Below are 23886 nucleotides of genomic sequence, written 5' to 3'. Positions count from 1 at the left end.
ATCCTGTAAATTACGCTATTTCCTGCAAAACTGTTTGTTTGAACACCGGTAGATTTTCAAAAACGCATACTTCGCATGCTTATGAGCTCCGCGGGGGAAATGGATTAGGAAAATGGATCAATTCTGTATTTAATTCAATTGAGGAACTGGTTATTCAGTTTATATTAGGTATGATGGTTTCTTATCGGGTTTTGTTTGTTAAGAGAAACCGTTCTCATGTAGACGGGGCTTAATTAGACATTCGCAATCAAAATTGAGCTGCCCGAAACAGTTTTGTCTTTAGAAGCCTATCGTATTCGCCCGCACAAACTAAGTGCCTGAGCCCTCTTTCAAATGCAGTAGATGTCTCCAAATTTATAACGTCAGGACTAACCTGTCGAGGGCCCCAATTTTTTTATCTATTTATTTATTTTGATTTTCTGCTATTCCTTTACTTCGCCAAACTCAAGCGGGCGAAGTAGAAATGGGCGTATTTTCCAATGGCGTGCGTTATTTGATATTAAACTAAGTGGACCACTTTTCTATATTTTGAGAGACAACGAGAATACAAGACCTCCGTACTTACTATGACATACCTGTTTCAGGACGTGGAGAAAAACAGAATGATCACACTTTGTGTCCTCTTCGCAAAAGTCAACAAACCGGGCTCCTCAAAGATCGGTGAAATTTCACCAAAATTAGCCGAGACATCTGCTTCTTGAAAGAGCGTGCATTCGTTAGACTCCCTTAAAAGCCGCTGCTCTACTCTTCATAACGGCAGGTTATTGCTCTTATTACTAAAACGGGATGTTCAAACGGTTTTAACGCCATTCTTTAACATTTTCCAGAACAAAGAAATGTTGAATGGATGTTGAGTGAAAAAACATGATTCTATCTTCTGCGATCGCGATCACAGGAGGATCGCAGACGATCGTACAGGTGTGTTTCCATATGATCAGACGATCGCAGACCTTATTGCGATCTGCGATCATTTGGAAACCAGCCTTTAACCAATTTGAAATTTGATTCCACACGCTTTCAACAAGCCTTCAACACTTTTTACACGTTCAAAAATGTTGAAAGACCTGCTCAAATGCCCCCGACGTTTGGTTCAACAAATTTTTAAGAAAATGTTGAAACCGTTTAAACTGGCCTGAAGAAACCTTCAGCACTCACCTTTGGTCAACACAGCCAACTCTTAAACACAATCTGATCTTCCGCTAGTCCGAAGTGACTAAACTGTTGCTGATCAATACATGGAATATAATTAATGTTTGCAGTAGGCAGGGTCGTCAATCACTTAAGTTCTGTTTTACGTATCACCCCTTCCCCTTAGTTTCCACTAACAATAGCCCGGCCCTTCTCAAACAATCAAAACCCGCTTTTATAACATATCCCAATATTAAATGGAATTCGAAACGGCCTTTAGGAATACATACTTCTTGTGGAATGTCGAATTTTCTTTTAAAGCAAAATTCAAAGTAGCATTTCAATGAAATGTTAATAGAGTTACGATCCCCAGTAATGCCTACTTCCCGTAAACAAGGGCTCTTTACCTCAGCACCTTTTCTCTTCTGTCGTTTTCAACAAATAGCTTTTTGAATTCTTACCGTTTCGTGAATTCAGTAAAGGGAAAATTCGTTCGTGAATTATGGTTTCCATTTTTATTTAACACCAAGTTTTTTCTCGTAAATACAGAATATTACGCCTGTGGCAATGTGGATGAATTTCTAAGATACCAGGTACATTTCGAAAAATGTGCATCTTTCTCGTAACTCTAGCTTGTGAAAGTCTATGCTAATTTTTCCCAATTTCAGACTGGTTGGACGATCTCTACGCAAGTGTAAATGCTCTTTTTAGCAAAGAAAACTATTTTTCTCGACTTCTCCTCAATCTACAATTCTTCGTCAAATCATTTTAGTTGATCTTGTTAAGCGGCCCCAACATATTACCTGTAAAACCACGAGTGTCGGTAATGGTAGCGGCGTGAATATGAATTAAAACTTTCGAAAATTGACACGAAAGACAAAGTTTCGCAGTATTGTTGTGTCTCAGGAATATCACTGTTTGTTACGAATTTAGCTCCTTGAAACCATTCAGCCATTTCTTGACAATTCACTTTGAACAGAATAAGCTAGCCCTTAAAATAAAATCTGGAATACATTTATTACAAGTCCAGTACCTTCTTTGATAATGAAAATCAAGGAATTAGTGAATGCCACCTACGCACCACATTTTGGACGATGCGAAACCTATCACCACTGATTCGCTAACTAAAAGGGTTTACTCCTCGACGATTTGGATCGCCTTGCCTCAGCTTGGTTTCTTTTAATAATTAGCAGAAACCTTTTTAAAGCGTATCCTTGTCGACACACCTTGCTTACTATGAGTGTTGAGTATGTCTATTGCGCAGAATGATCCAAAATGACTAAAGAATGAAGAATTCGCAATATCAATGAGCTCCATTCCCTTCAGCCTTTTTTCCTTTGTGAACTGTGTTCTGATCTATTTATCAAGTTGTTTATTACATAAAACCAACGACGCGTCGTAAGTGTCAGTGAGAAAAGCATGAAACTCGTTTTGAAGGAAAAGATCAGTCACATATGCTCTTATATGTGTAATAATTCTTTTATACACGCGAGATGACTTTAGGAAATGCCTTGATATACTGAACTACCCTTGAAGTGTCCTGAGACGTTTGATTCAACTGCAGTTCTAAGATAAATGAATACTTCAGCTCACTGAAGCAATTTTGTTGTTTAAGAAGCCTACCATATTCGCCAGCGAAAAGTAAGTAGACAGGCCTGAACTAAAAACAAGAAAATGCCGAGAGACTGATATTTAATCAACAAAATTATCCTTTAGATTTTGTGACATTTGTTTATTTCGTTAAACTCAGACGAAGAAGAAACAGAACTTATCATGTTTGCTAGTGGTTTCCATATTGTGAAGAGAAACTAAATGGAGTGCTTGATGGTAAATTCGACTTTTTGCGAAACAATGATGTGAGACTACGCTACTTAAACCCTTTCTATAAGATACTAGTTTAAAACCTTCTGGAATGAGTTTTTTGCCTTCCAAAGAAAGGGATAGAGACGCTCGAAAAAGCCTCACAAAAAATAAAAAGAAGACCGTTTTGGTAAAAGCAAGCATGTGCATTTGAAACCAGTGACGAGATTTTTGTTTCGTCAAAGACCGACCATTTGTCGCACTACTTTACCGTGTCTCTCCTCTTCACAAGAGCACATCTACAATACGATTATTTTTCTTATTACTCTTGGATATATATTTAGGGACCCCTTTCGCTTGTTGCACTCACCTTTAGTCTATGCAGCCAACTTATAAACAGTAACAGAAACTGAAACTGCTATTCAACTGACAGAAACTGATATTCCACTAGTTCGAAATGAATATACCCTTGCTTATTGAATGTTTATCATTACCATTCGAAGTAGATATCGTTGCTGCCCCCAAGTTCTGCTATTTACATAGTAACCGTTTAAGTGAGGTTGCCACTGGCATTGGCGATATCAGAACTATTATTACGTCTTGAAAAAATATTCAAATATCGAATGAAACTTCAAATGAAGTTAAAGAATAGAGTCCTTGACTTGAATATAAAGTAAATTGTAATATGAATTTATCTTGCCTTTGAACTTGACGAAATAAATTAAAGATTGAATACGCATGGACTGGGCGAGACGCTACTCTCGTTATTAGAGGGAGAGGACGATTATGATGAATCGCCCATACTGCTTAAAAAAATAGCGAACTATCGGAACGATACACAGTTTAATTTATAAAGTTGATACCGAAAATCTCATTTACTTTAGTTTCAAGAAAAATTAGTTTAGTTTTACAATGAGTTTAGTATAATTTATAATTTACTTATTAAAACTGGTTGATTTTGTAAATGTTATGTATTTACGTTTTTATATGTTATTTATTTAGGTAATTTATTACTGAGTGCTGTCCCCCTTTTCTCAGCCCGCCTCGACTAGCACATGCTATTTGCGGGCGGAAATGTTTTGCCATGTAAATAACTGGTAGCAAAGCTGTATTTAAAGTTATTTTTATATTTTTTATAGGTTAGTAATAAATAAGCTTGGTTTAAAGTATGAATTGTAAAATGTGTGATTAAATTAAATTGAATTGATTGAATTGAATTGAATTGAATTGTGCTTGCCTTCCAGCTACAAAAATCATGAATTTTAATTAGAGGCGAATACAGGACCCCTCCAAATCGAATGTACCGTGGGTCGAAATAAGCTGTTTTTGAGTCGTTTGCCACCTAGATAATATTATTATTTCTGAAGGTTTTCATTTCCGATAACCTTAACTTTATGTGGTATTAACACTGCGTAAAATCCTCTGTATACGGACCCTTACTTGGGGCGTATACAGTCAGTATACATAGTGGTATACGGCAAATATAAGGATGTGTAAGGTTCGTATAATGACCAGTATACGTCAGGGTATGCCAAGAAAATAACAGGACCGTATACATCTGTGGCATAATTCCTTATATTTCAGTATACATGTCAGTATACATCATGTATACTGTGTGAGTCATAAGGTATACTGGTGTTGTATAGCAGGTATGTATACGGGTTCTAATACTCTTTTGTAGATTCCTTATTTTTCATGGTTCATATCAGTATACATCATGTATACTGTGTGAGTCATAAGGTATACTGGTGGTGTATAGCAGGTATGTATACGGGTTCTAATACTCTTTTGTAGATTCCTTATTGTTCATGGTTCATATCAGTATACATCATGTATACTGTGTGAGTCAGGTATACTGGTGTTGTATAGCAGGTATGTATACGGGTTCTAGTACTTTTTGGTGGATTCCTTATAGTTCAGGGCTCATATCAGTATATATATATCGAATACTTCGTGAAGAATAATGTATACTGAGGGAGGGCCTACTGAGTATACAGCTGTTATACTTTAGTTTAGATCCCTTTCATTCAGGACGCTACTTTTTATTCTGAAATGTAATTTTGGCATTATTATATTACCATTTCCCCCACTACAACCTGGAATATAAACGAAATTTTGGAAACTAAAGAGCGGGACAAAAGATGTTACGAAAGGAATAGACCCCATGAATTAAACGCTTAAATGATGAATAGAAGCAAGTCTTTATGAAGAAAATAGTTTTATTTACATCTTACAGCACCTCTCATCAAAAACGTTCTGTAACGAAACGCCAAGAAACACAAAAATCTAAGGAAAAATCAAGTCTAAATTTACCATTTTTCAAAATCGCATTATAAAACCTGATAAAAAAAAAAGAAACCTACATGTCATTTTTTAACAAACAGACTGTTGCTATTAAAACATACTAAACTAGCTTAAATTTCTATTTCTTCCCATGCATTGTCCTCTTCGGAACTTTCTTCTGTTTCGTTATCATTCACCTCCTCTTCGGAATCCTCATTGTCCTCATTGTTTCTGTCAATGAAAGTTGACGTTGGTTAACTCATTGAAACATAATAAACTTGAAATTGTTAACTACAGAGCAAATTTAATTCGACTTATATTTCTTTTTTGTTTTGTGCATTGTTTGTTTAATTTATTTCTAATAAAAGTCATAATTGATAAATAAATCGTGCCATTTCTAGTTTTCGAAGAACGTTGCACAGAAAAAGAGTGTTACGGCCTATTTTTTTTTCTAGTAGTTAAATCCATGAAACAATTAACATACCTCTCTGCCTCCACCTCCTCTCTTTGCTCAAGGAGGGCCTTCCACTCGTCAGAAATTGCCCACTTGGGCGTACTGATTGGCGGTTCTTTTTCGGATGTCTCCCCTTGTCTTGCGTTGGTTCGTTTCCATCTCTTGTTTACGGAGCTCTCTGATTTTTGGCTTCTCTTATCAAGTCTAAGAAAAGAAAAAGACATTAATTTAATACAAGTCTTTCAACAACATCGATAACAAAAGTACTGTGAAAGCTCTATTAATCCCCCGGTCTCTATTAACCCCCTTCTCTGATAAGCCCCTGTTTGGAAGTCCGTCTTAGTAACAAGCCAGTCCTCCCCCACCACCTTTCTTGAAATATGAGATTTTTTAATAAGTCTCTCTTATTCCCTCTCACGAAATCCATTTCATGCGACCCAGTTGGTTTGTTTTTCAACAAATATAAAACTCAGACGCAACTGGCGTTTTGCCCCTCTTTCAGTATTGAATATTGAAGTTGTACCGTTTTTGTTTGAATCTTGTATAAAAACTATTTTAAGACGGAAATGGCGTGTTCAAGATTTGAAATAAGCCACCTCCCCACCTCTATTAAGCCCTCCTCTCTAATAAGCCCCCCCCCCCCCCCCCCCGCCCCGTTAATGAGGAGTAAAATTAAATACAAAAGCCTTCTGGGGGCTTAATAGAGCTTTTACCCTGGCCTCCAAAAACAAATATATTAGAGAAGATTTAGATTCAGTTGAAACGGGATTTTTTCCCTTTTTATTGTATTTTTTTTTTATTAATAAGCATTACTTACTTGTTTAGAAAGGTAGTGAGCAATTGGCTGCGGTAACCAGGCGGCCTTGAAATCCAGCCCTCTTCACCATCATTGCTGCTGGCATCCTCGTCCGTTGACATATGCTCCTTTGTAAGTTTTGAAAAGGCGTGGGCCTCCTTTTCATCCTTGACCTGGCTCTTTCTCCTTTCGTATTTCTATAGCAAGAAAGGAAAGATTGTCCTTGGTACGGTTTAACTAAGATGAGTTAGTTATAGAGGGAGTTAGAAGGTAAGCATTTTGGACGAATGGAGGTATATGTCGTAAAAATGGACTATTTATATCTTTCACCGACAAAAGGAAAGCTTGTCAAACACAACGCACTTCAAAAGAACAATAAAGAAATGGAATGTTTTGTAAAATCACAGCCCTTGCACTACTATGAAAGAGTAATCGTTACTTTAATAGGAGATAGACATTGTCACGGTTCAGTTTGGAAGCCATCTTGGCGGGTAGGCAAACATAACAGAAATTACAGTCTTCGTATGCGAATCCGTTGTCAAAAAAGTGCGTGAAGCTTGTTTCTCAGCAAAAAGTTATATTGCTAATTAATGGTACTAGGCAAAGGTTTCCACTGACAAAATTTGTGGGAATTGGCTCTGCCAGAAAACGTTCTCTGGGTTTTTGAATTTTCCATACATTCATTTGTAATTCTTTGCCGCGGGCTGAAAAATTCCCGGGAAAAAGCCAGATAACATTTTGTGGCAGAGCTAATTCCCTCAAATTTTGTCAGAGGAAACTTTTGCCTAGTACCATTAATTAGCAATAAAACATTTTGCTGAGAAACGAGCCCTTCACGCATTTTTTGACAACGGATTTGCTTAAAACCACTGTAATTTCTGTTATGTTTGCCAAGGTCTATTGAATCATGAACTTTGTAGATTTCTTTTGCGCGGACAGATATAAAAATATCACTTACCCTCTCTTTTCTTAGGTTTATTCTTTTCCTCTTTTTAATGTCATCTGTAATTTTTCCCAAAGCAGTTCTGCGGAGGTGCTCGTGGTACTTTTTGGCTGTTTCTGTAAAGAATCAAGGAATTTATTAGTCCAAGTAGGAGACATCTTTTGCGAGTTTACAAAGCCAATGCCGATGATTCAGCTTTGCAGACTTGTGATATGTTGCACTGTTACCTACTTTCAACAACAGCTCGGGTAAATCCTCGCCCCGACTGGCGACAGAGCTCTTCCACAATAAGTGCAGTTACTTTTTTGTTGTGAACACTGCTGACCCTAAAATAAATAAAATAATTAAAAAAGGTATTAGATTATTTTAGTGCAATAAAGTAGCTGGCGTACCAAGCATTTCAGCACGAAGAAAAACAGTGTTTAAAATTTTCGTTTTGGAGAGACGTTCGAAGAAACCTATTTTTCTTCCTCTTCCCCTGTATTTGTTTTATTTTATTTTTTTATTTTAGCCACATTTCCAGTAGCGCCTGTTAGAGCTGCAAATTCAGAGTGTGTAATTCAACTGTTCAAGTCGTCATGTTATTGGAGGATTGCTTTGGATTGCTCTGACTGTGCAGGTTATTTAGTTAGCATTTCTAAAATTGCTGATCAAAGAACAATAACGCTGGGCCAAATGACATTAAATTAACCGACAACGCACGAGGGTTGATTATAGCGGTTTTCAATTGATTGTGGTAAAACCAAAATCCAAGCAATTGCTCTAGCCAATCACAACAAACCGAAAAATTACCCAAGCCAATCTTAATTGGAAGCAATTACACTTAAGCGCGGGAAAATGCGCGGTCGCAAGTCGCGATTAGTTTTGGTTTTGCTTCCCACTGGTTGAGAAAGTGGCGCGAGTTTCTCTGGCCAATTAGAGAGCGAAGCAATGCAAAACCAAAGCATACGCATTTCACTTTTATTGCTCAATTGACCGCTCTAGTAAGCGAGAATACACAAGAATTAATGCCGGTAGCCGAGAACGTCTAAAACTCGATAAGAAGCCGACAATGCACAAGAGTCGATGAGTAGCGGGAAACTTACAAGGAATCATTGAGTAGGCGATAACGCGCGACACTTTATGTGTAGCCGAGAAGCTTATGTTGCGCTATAAACGTTTAAAATGCGTAAGGTAGTGGCCAGGCCATGGGTTGGTGTGCGAGTGTGTCACTTGCTTTAATTGATTGTTTTAAATACAAAAGCGTCTTTAAAAATTACCTGCCAAATAACGATGATTCTAATTTAACAAAATACTCACACTTCCCTTCCTCTGTACTGCTTGGCGGTATCACTGCTGTTGTGCAGCTTGTGAACTTCCTCCTAAAAGCAGACACAAATACAAGTTGTGGAGCGATTGCAGAATACCCGGCCCACTAAATATCTTACTTGAAAAAGGAATGCTCCCGCAGTCCCTGAGTCGATGGATATTTAAATGAAGAGAGTAAAACGAGCGCTCCCGCAGTCCCTGAGCGATGAATATTTAAATGAAGTGAGTAAGCAGTCCCGCAGTCCCAGAGTCGATGAATATTTAAATGAAGTGAGTAAACAGTCCCGCAGTCCCAGAGTCGATGAATATTTAAATGAAGTGAGTAAAACGAGCGCTCCCGCAGTCCCGCAGTCCCTGAGTCGATGAATATTTAAATGAAGTGAGTAAAACTAGTGCTCCCGTAGTCCCTCAGTCCCAAAGTCGATGGGTACTTAAATCTAAGTTTCGGCTCATGGATTTGCTTGTCTCGGTTCATGGATTAAAGAACGAAGTATATTCATGTGTAGCGCGACGACTGCGCGGGGAGCAGCATTAAAGAACACGACTGTGGGACTGCAGGAGCATTTGGTGGGACGGGTATTCTGCAATCTAGCCCAAGTTGTGAAACTGAGAAAAGTATTTTAAACTCAAGAAAAATTTCCATAGAAGAGTGACTTTTATGGTTACTCTCGCTATATGTCAGGGGCACCCAACGAAAGTTTTCTCTCAAATCCTTTGAAACGAAACTTTAGTCTATCTGGAGTGCCTTTAAAGCTCTGTAGGTTCATTTCGGGTCGCGCTATAATATTTTTATCTGTTCGGTCGTTCTAGGAGAGCTTGAGTCTTTTCGAAATTACTAGGGCATCTTTGTCCATTTCCCGAAAACCGTAGGTCTTATTTCCTTTCCGAAAATCTTAGCTGACCTTTTTTCGGAACCGGAAGCGACATCAGTTTATCAATCCGAAAACACTAGGCCTTAAATTTCCCATATCACGAAAGTTCGAGGTGAAAATTCCCTTTCGAAAATTGTAGGGGATTAAGGGCCTTCCGAACAGATAATTTACCGAAACGATCCGTTGGGTGCCCCTGATATGTATTAACTTTGGCTTCGTAAACTACGTTTTGTAAACGGGGATTCAGTTAAACCTGGTTTCCAAACGATCGCAGACAATCGCGGATCGCAGATCTTACACAGGTTTGTGTTCGTCTGCGATCAGTTGCTACGATACTGGGGATAGAGCACTTTACACTCCAGCCAATCCTAACAGTACGGTACATACACTACTAGAAATTCAAGTTATCTGCGGCAGATCTGAAAGCAAAATTCTGTAATATCAGAACTGCGTACGTACTAAAGATATTGCAGCGAACGAAAATTCTACCACAAACAGTTGGTACTTTTGACAATTTCCTATGACTGAAATGTGCGATAAAACTTTGCTTTGCTAGCGTTTGCGATTAAATGTAAAATAACCCTCTTTATAGCTTGCGTTCATTTGCGGTCATATGAAAACCAGGCTTTAGGTTGTGCCATGACAAAAGTGTCGGCTCCTTTTTGAATCGCAACAAAATTTCTCACCTTGGTAAATACGCCGAAAGATCACAGATTTGAAGTTGTAACTGACTTTTTGAGACCTAAAGCATACTATAAAGACTGTTATTCTGACAAATTTAGCGTCGAAGCTTTAAAAATGAAATCATTTCTGATTCTATCGATACTGCGTACGATCAACTATGTTTAGTAATTAGAGGTAAACCTTTAAATTCGAAGTTGGAACAAAATCTCCGTTGTAACCGATGAGATTCATTGTGCGCATCGTGACTGGCAACACCGGTATCCAACGTTTCGCAGTTAAAAGATAAGAAGTATACTTACTTGAACGACAAGAGATGATTTAGGTCTCTTCCTCTTTTTTGCATGTCCACTGCTGCACTGATCAGCTTCTTCCAAATCGCTAGTTGATAATGCCATCACCTTGTCGTCAAGGGCATTGACTTTGTCCGTCAACTGTTCGATCCGCTCGTTTGAACTTTTCACAGACTGTAGAAGTTCTTCTATCGTTCTTTGGCAGGCTGTAAGACCAGAGATTACCTGCTGCATCGTCTCTCGATTTTCTCGCGAGGACAGTGGAGTAGAGTCGCTAGACCGGCCTGAACTTGAAGACGATCGATTCAATCGGTTACCGACAGAACTTGCTCTCGAACCCGAACCGCTCGAACAGGTCGGAGTTAATGACGCTGAATAGAAGTTGCCACCACTGCCGTGATTTAACGAGCTGGAAGCTTGACGCATGTTTGCGAAATCAAAAATACTAGGAATAGGAGTCGGAGTTAACAGTGCCGCGGCAAAGCAATGAGGCGACTGATTTCCCGCCACAAACCCATCATTCAAAGCGGCCGCTTCAGCGATGTAGCCAAGCCTTCAGTCGTTGAACGCTTCTCGAAAGAAAAAGTGAAAATGGACAACGAGTCTCCCACGAATGACAAAACTGTACATAGATCGAAAACGAAAAAGCGATTGTGCGAACACTGTGATCGTTTAGTCTCAATCCGGACTTACAATGCACACAAACGAATGAAGACAACAGTAATATTAGGTAAGCGAATTCTCAACAACGTAGCACGTGTTGTATTTTGTTTGATCTGCTTTATATGCAAGCTAAAGCTGTGGCTGTTTATTTAACATTAACCTTACTTTTCGCTTATAGATACACCCAGTATATCGCAAAGGCACGATTTTCATTCTGATTCAAGTGACCTCGAGTTTGACTCCTCAAGTGATGAATGCCCTGAACCCCCTGCAGAATTTGAAGCGCTTTCCACCGAAAATCCAGAAGATCTAGGTAAGCTTTATACCTATGCATACATAAATTATAAGCTTACTATTACTTGATCTTTTGATCAATATATGTAAGGTTGAGTTGGCTGAATAATCATCACAGTTATGAACACTACTTAAGCACTACTTAAACATAACTGCGATGATCATAGCCAGGTTCACGCTCTTGAGTGCATGAAGGGGATCAGTAATCAGGGCAAAAAATTACAGAGAATATAAGAGGAAAAGTTTGTTTAAGAATCGGTCAGTGTAAAATGCAGACTGCAGACTGTAGACTGGGGGTAAAACGCAGACTCGGGGTAAAATGCCATCATGCTTACCCCTTAATATTGTTCTATAAGTGTGGGACTACGTGTACTATGATAATTTATTAACAAATGAAAAGCCATCTAGCAAACACAGTCAGAAAAGAGAAAGACAAAATAATACAGGTTTAGCTCGTTGAGTTTAATACTTACATGTAGTTCATAACTTACATGTATTGATGCACTATGGGACTGTGGATTGCAGTAGCACTACACTTTGCTACTTAGCTCTATTCGTCCACTATGGGACTGTGGACCATGGTATCACTACTCTTGTTCAGTTACATATTCACCCACTATGGGGGCACTGCAGACCGCAGAAGCATGCTCATGCCACTTATATTCTCTGATTATTTATTAGCCAGAGCTGATCATGACTGCAGACCACAGACAACAGTGTTTAGAGTAATGCAACTTCCAAATTGCTGGGTATTATGAAGTTGCTTCATATCATAAATCTTGCTAATCAAACTGTTTGGTAAATGAACTTGATCAAACATGATAAAACTCAATTAAACGATTGAGTTGGATGAGTTTGATAATCCAAAACAATCGGACCAATAAATTGTTTCACAGAATTTGATAGGTTTGATCGCCCATCAAGAAATTTAAAATTCACCCTTAAGTCACTAATTGAACTCAGTCAAACTATTCAAAGTAAATCAAACACAATTGAAAGAATTATTGGGCTTCGTAACTCAACATTTATGTTCAAACTCAAGCCTGTGATTGAATTTGATTTTGAGTGTCAAATATAGGATGTGGTTTGATTAAGAGTGAATGTCAGTAAAAATGGAGGAAAATTAAAAATATTTGGCCACGGTCAGAAAATCGATTTCGCTCATACTTTGTAAGTTTGAAGGCCTAGGTAAGTAAGTAAAGGATATAAGGTTAGTTTTTTGAAACATTCCATGTAACGGCAGAAAACCACCAAAAACGGTCACCCTACCAGAAGCTCGGATTTCACCACGCGGGAGCTTGAAATTTTACATTTTTCAGTTTCTCGCTACACAGATATTTACATAGCTGTGAATCTTTCTTTAGTATAATTTAATTCATCGATTCTTCCTCAGTCAAACAATAGTAATTATTTTCATCTCTGCTCGTTTGTGAGCGAACTGAGCTCGGATGAAGTAGACACACTTTTCTCTATCACGCCAATCTCGTACCCAGAGTCTACAGGCTTTTTGGTCAGCGGGGCAACGCCGGGAAGACTCTGGGGACATCGAATTTTATTACCGCAGGATTTCTGCGGTAAAACAATGGAAACCGTTTCGGAACAGCCAATCAAAAAAATTGAATTTTTTCGATGTCCCCAGAGTCTTCCCGGCGTTGCCCCGCTGACCAAAAAGCCTGAAGACTCTGGGTACGAGATTGCTATCACGCAAAAGTCTAAAATAATCCAAATTCAGCGAGAAAAAAAGCTGACCAGTAGTGTTTCAAATCCTCTGATACTTTGACAAAAGACAGTTCAGTCATCGATTTTTAGGTGTATGGTTTAAAATCTTTAGGATCTAGCAGAACTTTTGCACAAACCCCGATCAAAGTTTGACAAAATTACAATTCAGCGCCATTGAAATCTACAACTCTACATCACAAGGCATAATTCAATAAATTAACTCCTCGGCCAAAGTTTGTATGAAAAGGCTTTTTAACAACGCTTAAAACGTTTTAAAAATATATTGTCTACACAGTTACCACAAACCAACAAACACCAAATTACCACAAGACAAAATTAAATCTCACTCACTCCCTATATCTGCAGTGTCACGCACGAGCGACTTGGCTACAATAACAAACAGATATTTACATACCTTGATTTAAAATAAGTCATATTTGCCAGATTTCCCAGTAAACTTGTTGAAGAAATAGAAAATAACTTGATAGCAATACAATCTGGAACAATTAAAATAAATTTAATTAAGGATGAGAAGCTTTATCATCCTTCGACAACCAATTGGAAGTAACCGTTCCACGAAAAAAGAAAATATTGCATCGTTCTCTAATTATAAATAACCAAATCTACTCATCCATATCTCTGAAACATTACATCTAAAGCCAGAGTTGATTGTTGGGCAAATTCACCAACAAACAGAACAACGATGTCTTGTTCGTTTTTACTATTGTCGGTGGGATTTGCGAAGGGATTTGTGGCGGAGACGAAAGCACTACAGTAGCTCCTGGCTCAACTTCCGTCACACCACTCAAGCCAAGTTGAAACAGAAATAGAATTAATTTTGGCAAGAATGTGTTTTTTTCAAAAGCCAACGAAGTTATTGGAGATGGTTGTCTGTCCTGTTCAGAAGTTGTTTCGGGTCACTCTGAAGGAGCTGTCAGCCGCGTTGGAAAAGGAATATATTATTTTGTGCCAATATGTTGTTGATGGTCATTTTGTTACTAATTTCTTCCCTCTGTTATCCAATCCAATTATCATAATTCACAATTATTCCACGAGCACGCGTTGGATATGAGATGATAGATACTGCGTGAGTTGCCTATAATCATCCCATATCCAACAAGCGCGAGTCGAATAATTGTTTAATTAAAAACAATCAAGTAATATTGGTAGGCCTTGCTGATTTCCTTTTAAAGAGCAACCAGAAAACAATTTATGGTCGCTACTTCTCGGGCATGGTATAATGGGTCACATACCATGGCCGCTAAGTCAATCAAAACCCTGGAATTGCATTACACAATGATCCAGTTTTTAATAACAACCTTCATTTCGGTTCATGTCTCCCATATCTTATGGATTACACTTATATTATTATATAAGCCAATGTTCCCATCTTTTTTTAAATAGTTCATTTCAGCTTCGCAAAAAAAATTCCTTCAGAAAGATGTAAAAACGAAAAAAGGGATGGCAAACTTCATGGATTGGAGGAAATTAATTCGTTTCCACAGCTGCTTCAGAGTGACCCGAAACAAGTTCCGGGATAGTGCAAAAATTACTTTTTAACCTTCACTATAAGCTGGACTGATAGTCATTTCCAGTAAATCCGTCGCCTTTTGAAAACACTCATTCTTGCCAAAATCGATTCTTCTTCTGTTTCAGCTCTGAAAAATTTCAAGGACTTAGTTGAGATGTTTTGTATGCTTGTTACACTGTGTGAGTGGTGTGACGGAAGTTGAGGAGCTAGATCCCACTGACAATAGTAAAAAACGAATAAGACATCGTTGTTCTGTCTGTCTGTGAACTTGCCCAACAATAAACTTTGGTTTTAATGTTTCAGCTAGAGATATGGATAAGTAGATTTGTTTATTAAGAGGCAATGCAATATTTACTTTTCGTGGGAACAGTTACTTCCGATTGGCTATCGAAGGATGATAAAGCTTCGCACCCTTAATATAATTAATTTTAATTGTTCCAGGTTGTATTGCTATCAAGTTATTTTCTTTTTTTTCAGCAAGTTCACCGGAAAATCTGACACACTGTTAAGTAAGATTTTTAAAGTATGACTTATTTTAAATCAAGGGATGTAAATTTCTGTTTGTTAGTGTAGCCAAGTCGCTCGTGCGTGACACTGCAGATTAGGGAGCCAGTGAGATTGAATTTTGTCTTGCGGTAATTTGGTGTTTGTTGGTTTGTTGTACCCATGACTGAGGAAGAATGAATCGACTTTTTGACCATGGCCACGATTTCTTTGATTTTTACTGATATTCACTCTTAATATCATCAGGCTATATATGGACAGTCAAATAGTATAAATTATAATCAGGGTGGAAAAATTTGAATGGACCTTCTGACATCTCTCATGCTTAGTAAGGTGGTTAATGCTTCTTAATAATAAGATGTACATATAATTTGTCATGCCATTAGATACATGTGATAGTACTTTCTGTGGAGAAGGTTTTGGTGATGGTGAATTTTCAAATGCAGAGTCATCTGACAGTGTCGAAGATTCTCATGTGAGTATATGTTCTCAGGAATGAGCCACATAATTGGGTATTCTCAGTTTTCAGAGAGCAAGATTGGTACATTGCAATAGGAGTGTCATGGTTGTCATGTAGAAATTATGTAAATGTTTAAAGTCGTCCTTGGGTAGCATGTTTTCAACAAATACATGTACAACAATTCAAATGAGGCCTTTTGCTTCTTAAAATACTTTATACTTTGTCCGAGCTTTCGCGAATCCACGGGATCGTCAATCATCGTGGTGAAACAATAGTGTGCTTCTTGCTCTTTGAAAGTTCAGTTTTTGTCAATTTTTTAACATAAAGTACATAAAATGGTATCTTGTGGAATTCAACCGTTTAGTCTGACAAGTAAGACAGGCTATTTGCCCTTGTTACATAGAAAACCCACACTTGAAGTCTGCTATTGCTTGATAGAGTAGCCCAAAAAAGGGTGGTTCAGATGCTTCTGGCATTTAATCATGGTCCCAGCAACTATATGAATATGGTTTTATGTAGCTGAATAGACCTCATTTTAGGTGACAAGGTTTTCATTAATTTTAATAGACAGCCCTCTTAGCTTTTAGTATAAAGACCAACTCCAGGTTTGCTGCACATACAGTCAGTGTCATCCAGTGGTAAACTTTTAAGTACTTAGATAATTGTAAGATAATGTTGGCAGATCATATTCTTCTGTTCTGGAATTCAGTAATTTCCAAACTTTCAGTGAATTCCATGGTATCTTTTTGTTGTCATGATTGCTAAATGAAACTGCTTAAAAACTGCAGCTGCTAAATTTAGATTGCAGTGCATGGATTACAGTTGTTTTGGAGGTCATCTTGTAAGATTAATATCACATGTAATTTTTTTGCCAAATCATTTGGCAGCGAAAAGCCAAACCTTTGCTAAATCTACTAGGCCTGCTAACAGTTAATAATATTTATCGCCTACATGGGTTGAAATTCTTGCATTCATAGCATAAAGGCCTCCTGCCTGAAGTGTTCGACAACATGTTTCAATATGCTAGTAATATACATGGCTACAACACAAGATATGCAGCTAAGCATAATCTTTATAAGCCGAACGTACGAACCAATGTAGGTAAACAATTATTACTCTCCTTCATGGCAACCGATATTTGGAAAGACCTTCCAACTCCTTTAAAAAAACTCATACAAAGTGTGTCTGCTTTTCCGAAACAAATTATACGTTATTTACTGTCAGAACAACAAATGAACTAATTTTCTTTTATGCTGACCTCGTAACATAAGTTAACATTTTACAATTAATAAGTTCTTCCTTCCTTTTGCTTTTTCATTTTTTTTTTCTCTTTTTTTTGCCTGCTATCTAGAACCTAAATTAGCCAGGGAGCTAACAAGATAACCAAATGGTTCATTTAGCTTCCTTGCTTGCACATTATTTTAACTAATAATTAATTTAATTCTATGTATTACCACTACAAGATTGTAAGAATCAACTATGTACATTAAAAAAAAGCACAAATAAAAATTATTATTAAAGATTATTATTATTATTATTATTATTATTATTATAGAATGTTGCCTTCACATTTGAGCTTTTTTTTTAAAAAAAATTGAAGTGAAATTGATTTCAGACCCTGTTAGCATGTAAGGTTCCTTTTTGTTGTTGAGAAGAGAGAGCCTGGTTACAGCTGGTCAGTGGTTTCATTAAGGGTAGGGCACCAGGTAAATTATCCAGCTGTGAGCACAACCTTACCTACAAGTAGTTGTTTTCCACTGTGGGCTTCCAACATGACTTGAATTATTGAGATCATTTGCATCGATTTGCCCTCCTGCTACAGATCTTAATGAAACACTTGGCTGGTAATACGTATCACCACCTTAAATTCTGCTCCATAATTGTGGTTTGAAGTCACATTTGCTGGGTGGTCACATGACTACTTGCAAACTTGGTCTCTCTCCTCAACCAAAAAGGAGAAAAAGAAGAGAGAGAATGGGATCAAAGGTGACAGAAATTGAGTATGTTGTTGCATCATTTAATTATTCCATTGTCAAAAATTAATAATACAAAAAATTACTTTTCTTTAGGGATCTGGTAGTGATGATGCTGAGTTAAGTTTTGATGAGCTTGGAATGTTGTCATCAGAGGAGGAGGAGGAGGAGGTGACTAAGACCACAGGATTATCAGCGATCAGCGGTGCAGTGGTTAAGCTAGTAATCTTGTTCCTGATCTCTTGGAAAACACTGCACAACCTTTCTGATTCAGCTTTGTCCATTTTGTTTGCCTTTTTGAAGAAGTTGATAGAACTGTTGGCCAGAATCTCTCAATCAAAAGTAATCAAGGAAATTGCAAGCTTATTGCCTAATTCCTTGTTCATGATAAGGAACTATCTGGGTATAAAGAGAGAGGACTTTCAAAAATACATTGTCTGTCCGAAGTGCTCAGCCGTTTACAAACCCGAGGATTGTGTGAAGACTATGGCAAATGGGAGGAAAAAGGGAAAGCGTTGCAGTTTTGTAGAATTCCCAAACCACCCAAGAAGAACCCAGAGAAAAACTTGTGGTGCTTCCCTTTTCAAGGCAGTGAGGTCTAAGAGTGGAGAACTGATTTTAAAAGCTAAGAGAGTGTTCTGCTATCGTCCTGTGAAGAAGACTCTTGAAGAGTTTTTGAAGCGGCCTGGGTTTGGAGAAAAGTGCGAAGAATTTAAGAAGTCATCTCGAGATCCTGACCTCCTTGGTGATATTTATGATGGAAGAACATGGAAAACCTTTAAGAATGCAGAAGGAGAAGCTTTTTTTGATGCTCCTAACACTTTTGGATGCATGTTAAACCTTGATTGATTTCAACCCTACAAAGATTCAGTTTACAGTGTGGGGGTCCTTTATCTCAGTTTTCTTAACCTGCCTCCTCAAGAAAGAAACAAAGAGGAGAACATTGCTATTGTTGGTATCATTCCAGGTCCACGGGAGCCCAGCCGTGATGTAAATTCCTTTTTGGACCCTCTTGTTGATGAATTATTGGACTTCTGGGATGGCGTTTGGATAAATACCCCCACTACTGGACCCAGGTTTTGTCGACTTGCTCTACTCTGTGTGACATGTGACATACCAGCGTCTCGTAAATTATGTGGCTTTTTAAGCTTTAGTGCAAAAATGGGTTGCAACAAGTGTAAAAAGGAATTCCCAAGGTCATCATTTGGCGAAAAGCAAGATTTCTCTGGTTTTAATCGAGACAGTTGGACCTTACGCTCCAATGCTGAACATAGAGAGCAGGCATGGGCAGTCAAGAATTCAGCATCCTCCAAGAAAGACCGTGAAGGAAAAGAAAGTAAATATGGCGTTAGATTTTCTTCTTTAATTCACCTTCCTTATTTTGACTTTATTTCATTCGTAGTCATTGACCCAATGCACAATTTGATGTTGGGAACCACTAAGAAAATGTTAAAAATTTGGAAGGAAGCCAACTTGCTAGGTGAAAAGGAATTTAAACTCCTTCAAAAAAGAATCAACAAGTTGAAGGTACCATCCAGCATTGGTAGAATTCCATCTAAAATAGCATCAAGCTTCAAAGGTTTCACTGCTGACCAATTTAAAAACTGGGCCTTTGTGTTTTCCACCTTTGCACTAAAGGACATCCTTCCAGATGGACATCTGCAGTGCTGGAAGCTGTTTGTCAAGGCCTGCAGAATATTGTGCTCCACAGTAATACCAAGATCACAAGTCAAAGTTGCTGATGAGCTACTCGTAAAGTTTTGTCAAACTGTTGAGAATTTGTATGGTTCAACAGTTATCACGCCAAACATGCACCTTCACTGCCATTTGTGTGAATGCATTCTTGATTTTGGCCCCGTTTATGGCTTTTGGTGTTTCTCATTTGAACGCTATAATGGAGTCTTAGGATCATTACATGTAAACAACCACCAGATAGAGGTGCAGTTAATGAGAAAATTTCTGGAACGACATCAGCTGGGAAGCATATCTTGGCCAGCAGAATTTAATGGCTTTAGCAATATGCTATCAGAAACTAACAAAGGCTCACTGGCACTAAGCAAGAGGAATCATCTTACACCAGCTGAGTATCAAGAAAGTATTAAACTGAAAAGCTGCACTGGAAGCAATCTTTTTCATTTGTCATTCGTGGACAAACATTTTATTCAGGCTCTTCCTCCCTACAAAGAAGTTTACTTGGCTGATGATGAGGTTGCTGCATTAGCAAAAATGTACAGCTTCTTGCACAAAGAAGATAGCATTGTGTATGTTCCAAAGTTTGTGCGGAAATGTGCCCAGTTGAATTTGTATCACCAGAAACTTGACTCACGATACTCAAGAAGTGAACGATCTGCCTGCATTCTGGCTCGATGGTATGGTTCAAATCAGTTGGACACAAACTCACTGGATTTAAGGCCAGGTAAGCTGTGCAAATAAGTGTCAAATGTGTAGTTTCACAAAATAACCATACTGCCCCCACAGAAGAGATTGGCAATAATTCCTAAGGGTGAAGGGTTCTCAAAAACAACAAACCATACTGCCCCCACAGAAGAGATTGGAAATAATTCCTAAGGGTGAAGGGTTCTCAAAAACAAACAAACAAACAAACAAACAAATTATTTTAAAGAAATGTATGAAGCTTGATTGGAATTTCAAAGAGGTGGAGGGATCTTAGAAAAATTCCCTTCCATGAGAGAGGTATGGATATTTAATGTAACCACACAATATATTATTTTTAATGGCATGAAATCAGAAAGGGTTTACAAGTTATATTTGAAGATGTATCCCGAAATATTATTTTGCTGACTTTTCCTACAACAATGCCAGAACAGGGAATATAATGATGGTGTGTTTAAACATCACCTCAAGTCAAGTTGTGGTCAACGTGAGGTCATATTAACTTGACCTGCAGAATGCTAGTTATTAAAGTCGCAAAATGGCTATTAGGGGTATAGAATGGTCCTTGAAAAATAATGGGTCTCGGCAAATTTTCGGCGGGTCTCGAAATCTCGGCGTCTCAAACTGGAGTCTCGGAATCTCGAGCTCGAAAAAATAAAGCGGGTCTCGGAATCTTGCATTTTGAAATTTGAATCTCGGAGTCTTGCAAACCAAGTGAAAATGAATAAACCGTCCTAAACTGACAACAAACAATAATCTTGAAAAACGGCTCAACATCGCAATCGCTTCTGCAGCTTCTGTGAAACATGTAAGCTTGGATAAATTCTGCATCATAAATTGCCGTACTATGCTTTTCGGCAGTGTTAGTAAAAAACACGTTTTGCATCGCGGCATCTCTGGCTCGGATTTAGAAAAAAGGATTTTAAACGAAGGTCTCGGATTTTACCATTCTATACCTCTGCTATTGTGTAGCAATCAACCGCAGCCTTTGTTTTCTCCGGTCCTTGCCAAAAAAATCTTAATTTCTGGAATTTATATTAGCCTCCTTAAATTCGTTCAAAAGATTGAATTTTTACATTATCTGACAATCTTAATTCATGTCAGGATACCACATAGACGCTCTGCAGTTTGTTTAGCAATTTTTTCTCAAGTGCTAGTATGGTATGTCAAATTCTAATTAAAGTTTTGACAATCAGTCAAAATTTTGTACATGTAAGTGTTTACAATTATTTTTTTGGTGGGTCCAGAATAAAAAGATATCTACATGGTACTTAACCGCTACAAATTTGAAAGTTGTGTGCTTTTGCAAGTCAGTCGCTTATATTTCAGGTAAAATTTGCCAGTGCAAACAGATGTAATGCTTTAAAAACTAGTAGATGGTGATCTATAGACAAACACCTTCATGTGGAAAGGTTTAGGAGGAAAATTGGCCATCATACTGTATTTTTTAATTATGTGATATGATGTGATATTGTACTACATGATGTATTGGGTTATGAGATATGAATGATTACATGACAGGATATGATGACATGGCATGGCATAGCACGCATGGTATGACATGGCATGGCATGGCATGATGTGACCTGACATGACGTCATGACGAAGTACCATGGCATGATGATGTGACATGGCATGTCATAGCATGGCATGACATGACATAAGAAGATATAATTAACACATATTTGTTTACATGCAGGTGTTGTACAGTACTTTTTCCAGCATACTGTCACCATTAAATCCCCTGCTGGCAAAATGGTGGACCTCCCATACACTCTAGCCTGTGTTCACTGGTACAAGCTTCACCCACATGCAAGGTTTTATTTTGGCTTACCAATTCAGGTCTGCTTGCCTTCATTTGAGGTTGAGTCAGTGGAAGCATTCATGCCAGTGTCCAGGATTGACAGTGTCTGTGTTGTGGCTGATATGCGTTATGATCTCAAAACTCCCAATGGTAAAGAGAGAGTTATTGTGGCTGTTCCACTCGATGTTAAATTTCATTTATGAAGAATAAACAGTACACTGTACCATATCAAATTACTGTATGGAACCTGAAGTCTTTCTTAAATCAATGGTATCAACACGGGTCATTATTTTAAAATAACTCTGTTAATTATTACAGTGAAGTAATTTCAAACAGGGCCACAGCATGAGCTGCCACTAAATGAGTCAACACTAGTCTTTTCTCATAGCCAGACCTACATGGAGCAGAGTTTTTGATGTTTGATGTCAGGCAAGTTGTCTTGCTTCTGTTAACACTACATGATTTGCTAATACAGGCAAATTCAGAATTACACAATTCCTCTTTCTTCATCAATGTGTGCTCATGTTCTCATTGGTCAACAAGTTTTGCCCTATTTGAAGTTGCTGCACTGTAAACATAAAGTAGAACAATTTTAAGTAGAAAATATGCACAGTTGTATAGGAGTGGAAACTCGCCTATGTGAAAACCAATGAAATGTTTTAAGCTCCTGTTTTAAGAAAGTTGTTCCAATTTTCGTTTAAATATTTGCTGTAGGCCTTAATTTAAAACCAAAGACAGAAAATGCCTTTTTTTCCTTTACCTTACTGTTTGTAGTTGTCACATGTTCATTAAAAAAATGTTGCAGTTTGAAGACTGCAATAGTTGTCTCATTTTAGTGGCCACAGAAGTTGCTGTTGTGGTTTTTTAATAATTGTTCGAGATTCTTGCAGAGCAGAATGCAAGTAAAATTTTCAGTGTAGTTGATTGACATTGACAAGTTTCTGAAATAATCTGTGAAATTCTCAGCTGGGTTCCAACTTTGAGGAGTTTTTTGCACGAAAAATCTTTATTTTGATACAGCTGTAACAAGCAGGCGTATTTCTTTGCAGTACTAAGAAATGGTTGTACAAATAAGTTATTATAACAAACCATCTAAAAATATAATTTTTTTGCTCAAGTCAATCTAAGATTTTCTTTCTTTTAGCTATTAACTTATTGTTCAAAGTGCTTTGCAATGTAGTCCTTAGCAATAGAGTTATCAAATAAATTTTATTACCATTGTGATAAACTACATGGGGTTAATTTTCACTGTATCATTCATTTTTGTGGGTTCTTGCTGATATAATTTCTATGAAAGTATGGACTTGTCATGATCAAATTCCAGTGAACTGGTGTTTCTGGCACATCAAATCAAATATTTTCGTTAATACTCTGTAGTGTTTCATATCAGAGGGCCTCGTTAAAAATTGCTAGCAATAAGTTAGCTGCCCCAAATTACCAACCAGCTCAAATGACCCAACAAGCACAAATGACCCAGCCTGCACAAATGGCCCAACCGAGACATATCACCCAACCAGCACAAATGACCCAACCGACACAAATGACCCAACCAGCACAATTGACCCAACCAGCACAAATGACCCAACCGACACAAATGACCCAACCAACACAAAGACCCAACCGACACAAACGATCCAGCCAGCACAAATGGCCCAACCGACACAAATGACCCAACCAGCACAAATTACCCTACTGACACAAATGACCCAACCAGCACAAATGACCCAGCCTGCACAAATGGCCCAACCGAGACATATCACCCAACCAGCACAAATGACCCAACCGACACAAATGACCCAACCAGCACAAATTACCAACCGACACAAATGACCCAACCAGCACAAATGACCCAACCGACACAAATGACCCAACCAGCACAAATTACCCAACTGACACAAATAACTCAACCAGCACAAATGGCCCAACTGACACAAATGACCCAACCGACACAAATGACCCAACCAGCACAAATTACCCAACTAACAC

The 23886-nt window shown here is 38.0% G+C and overlaps 3 protein-coding genes across 3 annotated transcripts; 2 read left to right on the top strand and 1 right to left on the bottom strand.

Moving 5' to 3' along the window:
- Positions 1-4997: 4997 nt before the first annotated feature.
- On the bottom strand, positions 4998-10984 carry LOC146486426 (uncharacterized). Its single transcript, XM_085100745.1, has 7 exons — positions 10568-10984; positions 8704-8765; positions 7636-7730; positions 7420-7520; positions 6483-6658; positions 5696-5869; positions 4998-5442 (listed from the first exon to the last, which is right to left on the bottom strand). Exons 1-7 carry the CDS (start codon positions 10982-10984, stop codon positions 5343-5345), a joined length of 1125 nt encoding a protein of 374 aa, XP_084956871.1. The 3' UTR covers positions 4998-5342.
- A 60-nt stretch (positions 10985-11044) lies between these two features.
- LOC146486425 (uncharacterized) lies at positions 11045-12975 on the top strand. Its single transcript, XM_085100758.1, has 2 exons — positions 11045-11288; positions 11400-12975. Exons 1-2 carry the CDS (start codon positions 11045-11047, stop codon positions 11582-11584), a joined length of 429 nt encoding a protein of 142 aa, XP_084956884.1. The 3' UTR covers positions 11585-12975.
- A 1655-nt stretch (positions 12976-14630) lies between these two features.
- Positions 14631-23133, top strand: LOC146486424 (uncharacterized). Its single transcript, XM_085100732.1, has 3 exons — positions 14631-15744; positions 17799-20118; positions 21796-23133. Exons 2-3 carry the CDS (start codon positions 18864-18866, stop codon positions 22101-22103), a joined length of 1563 nt encoding a protein of 520 aa, XP_084956858.1. The 5' UTR covers positions 14631-15744; positions 17799-18863; the 3' UTR covers positions 22104-23133.
- The last annotated feature ends 753 nt before the right edge of the window (positions 23134-23886 follow it).

Source organism: Pavona decussata, unplaced genomic scaffold, assembly GCF_977016875.1.
Source record: "Pavona decussata unplaced genomic scaffold, jaPavDecu1.1 SCAFFOLD_21, whole genome shotgun sequence".
Taxonomy (NCBI): domain Eukaryota; kingdom Metazoa; phylum Cnidaria; class Anthozoa; order Scleractinia; family Agariciidae; genus Pavona; species Pavona decussata.
Note: the sequence above shows the minus strand (reverse complement) of the source record. Positions and strands in the feature narration are given on the sequence as shown.

Excerpts from the sequence above, each read along its gene's own strand:
- LOC146486426 (XM_085100745.1), bottom strand. The coding sequence starts at position 10,984 with ATGCGTCAAGCTTCCAGCTCGTTAAATCACGGCAGTGGTGGCAACTTC. Across the intron at positions 7,731-8,703 it reads CAGTACAGAGGAAGGGAAGT|GGTCAGCAGTGTTCACAACA; the intron begins GTGAGTATTTTG and ends TATTTATTTTAG. Across the intron at positions 5,443-5,695 it reads GAGGAGGTGGAGGCAGAGAG|AAACAATGAGGACAATGAGG; the intron begins GTATGTTAATTG and ends TTTCATTGACAG.
- LOC146486425 (XM_085100758.1), top strand. The coding sequence starts at position 11,045 with ATGAGGCGACTGATTTCCCGCCACAAACCCATCATTCAAAGCGGCCGC. Across the intron at positions 11,289-11,399 it reads GAAGACAACAGTAATATTAG|ATACACCCAGTATATCGCAA; the intron begins GTAAGCGAATTC and ends TTTCGCTTATAG.
- LOC146486424 (XM_085100732.1), top strand. The coding sequence starts at position 18,864 with ATGGGTTGCAACAAGTGTAAAAAGGAATTCCCAAGGTCATCATTTGGC. Across the intron at positions 20,119-21,795 it reads CTCACTGGATTTAAGGCCAG|GTGTTGTACAGTACTTTTTC; the intron begins GTAAGCTGTGCA and ends GTTTACATGCAG.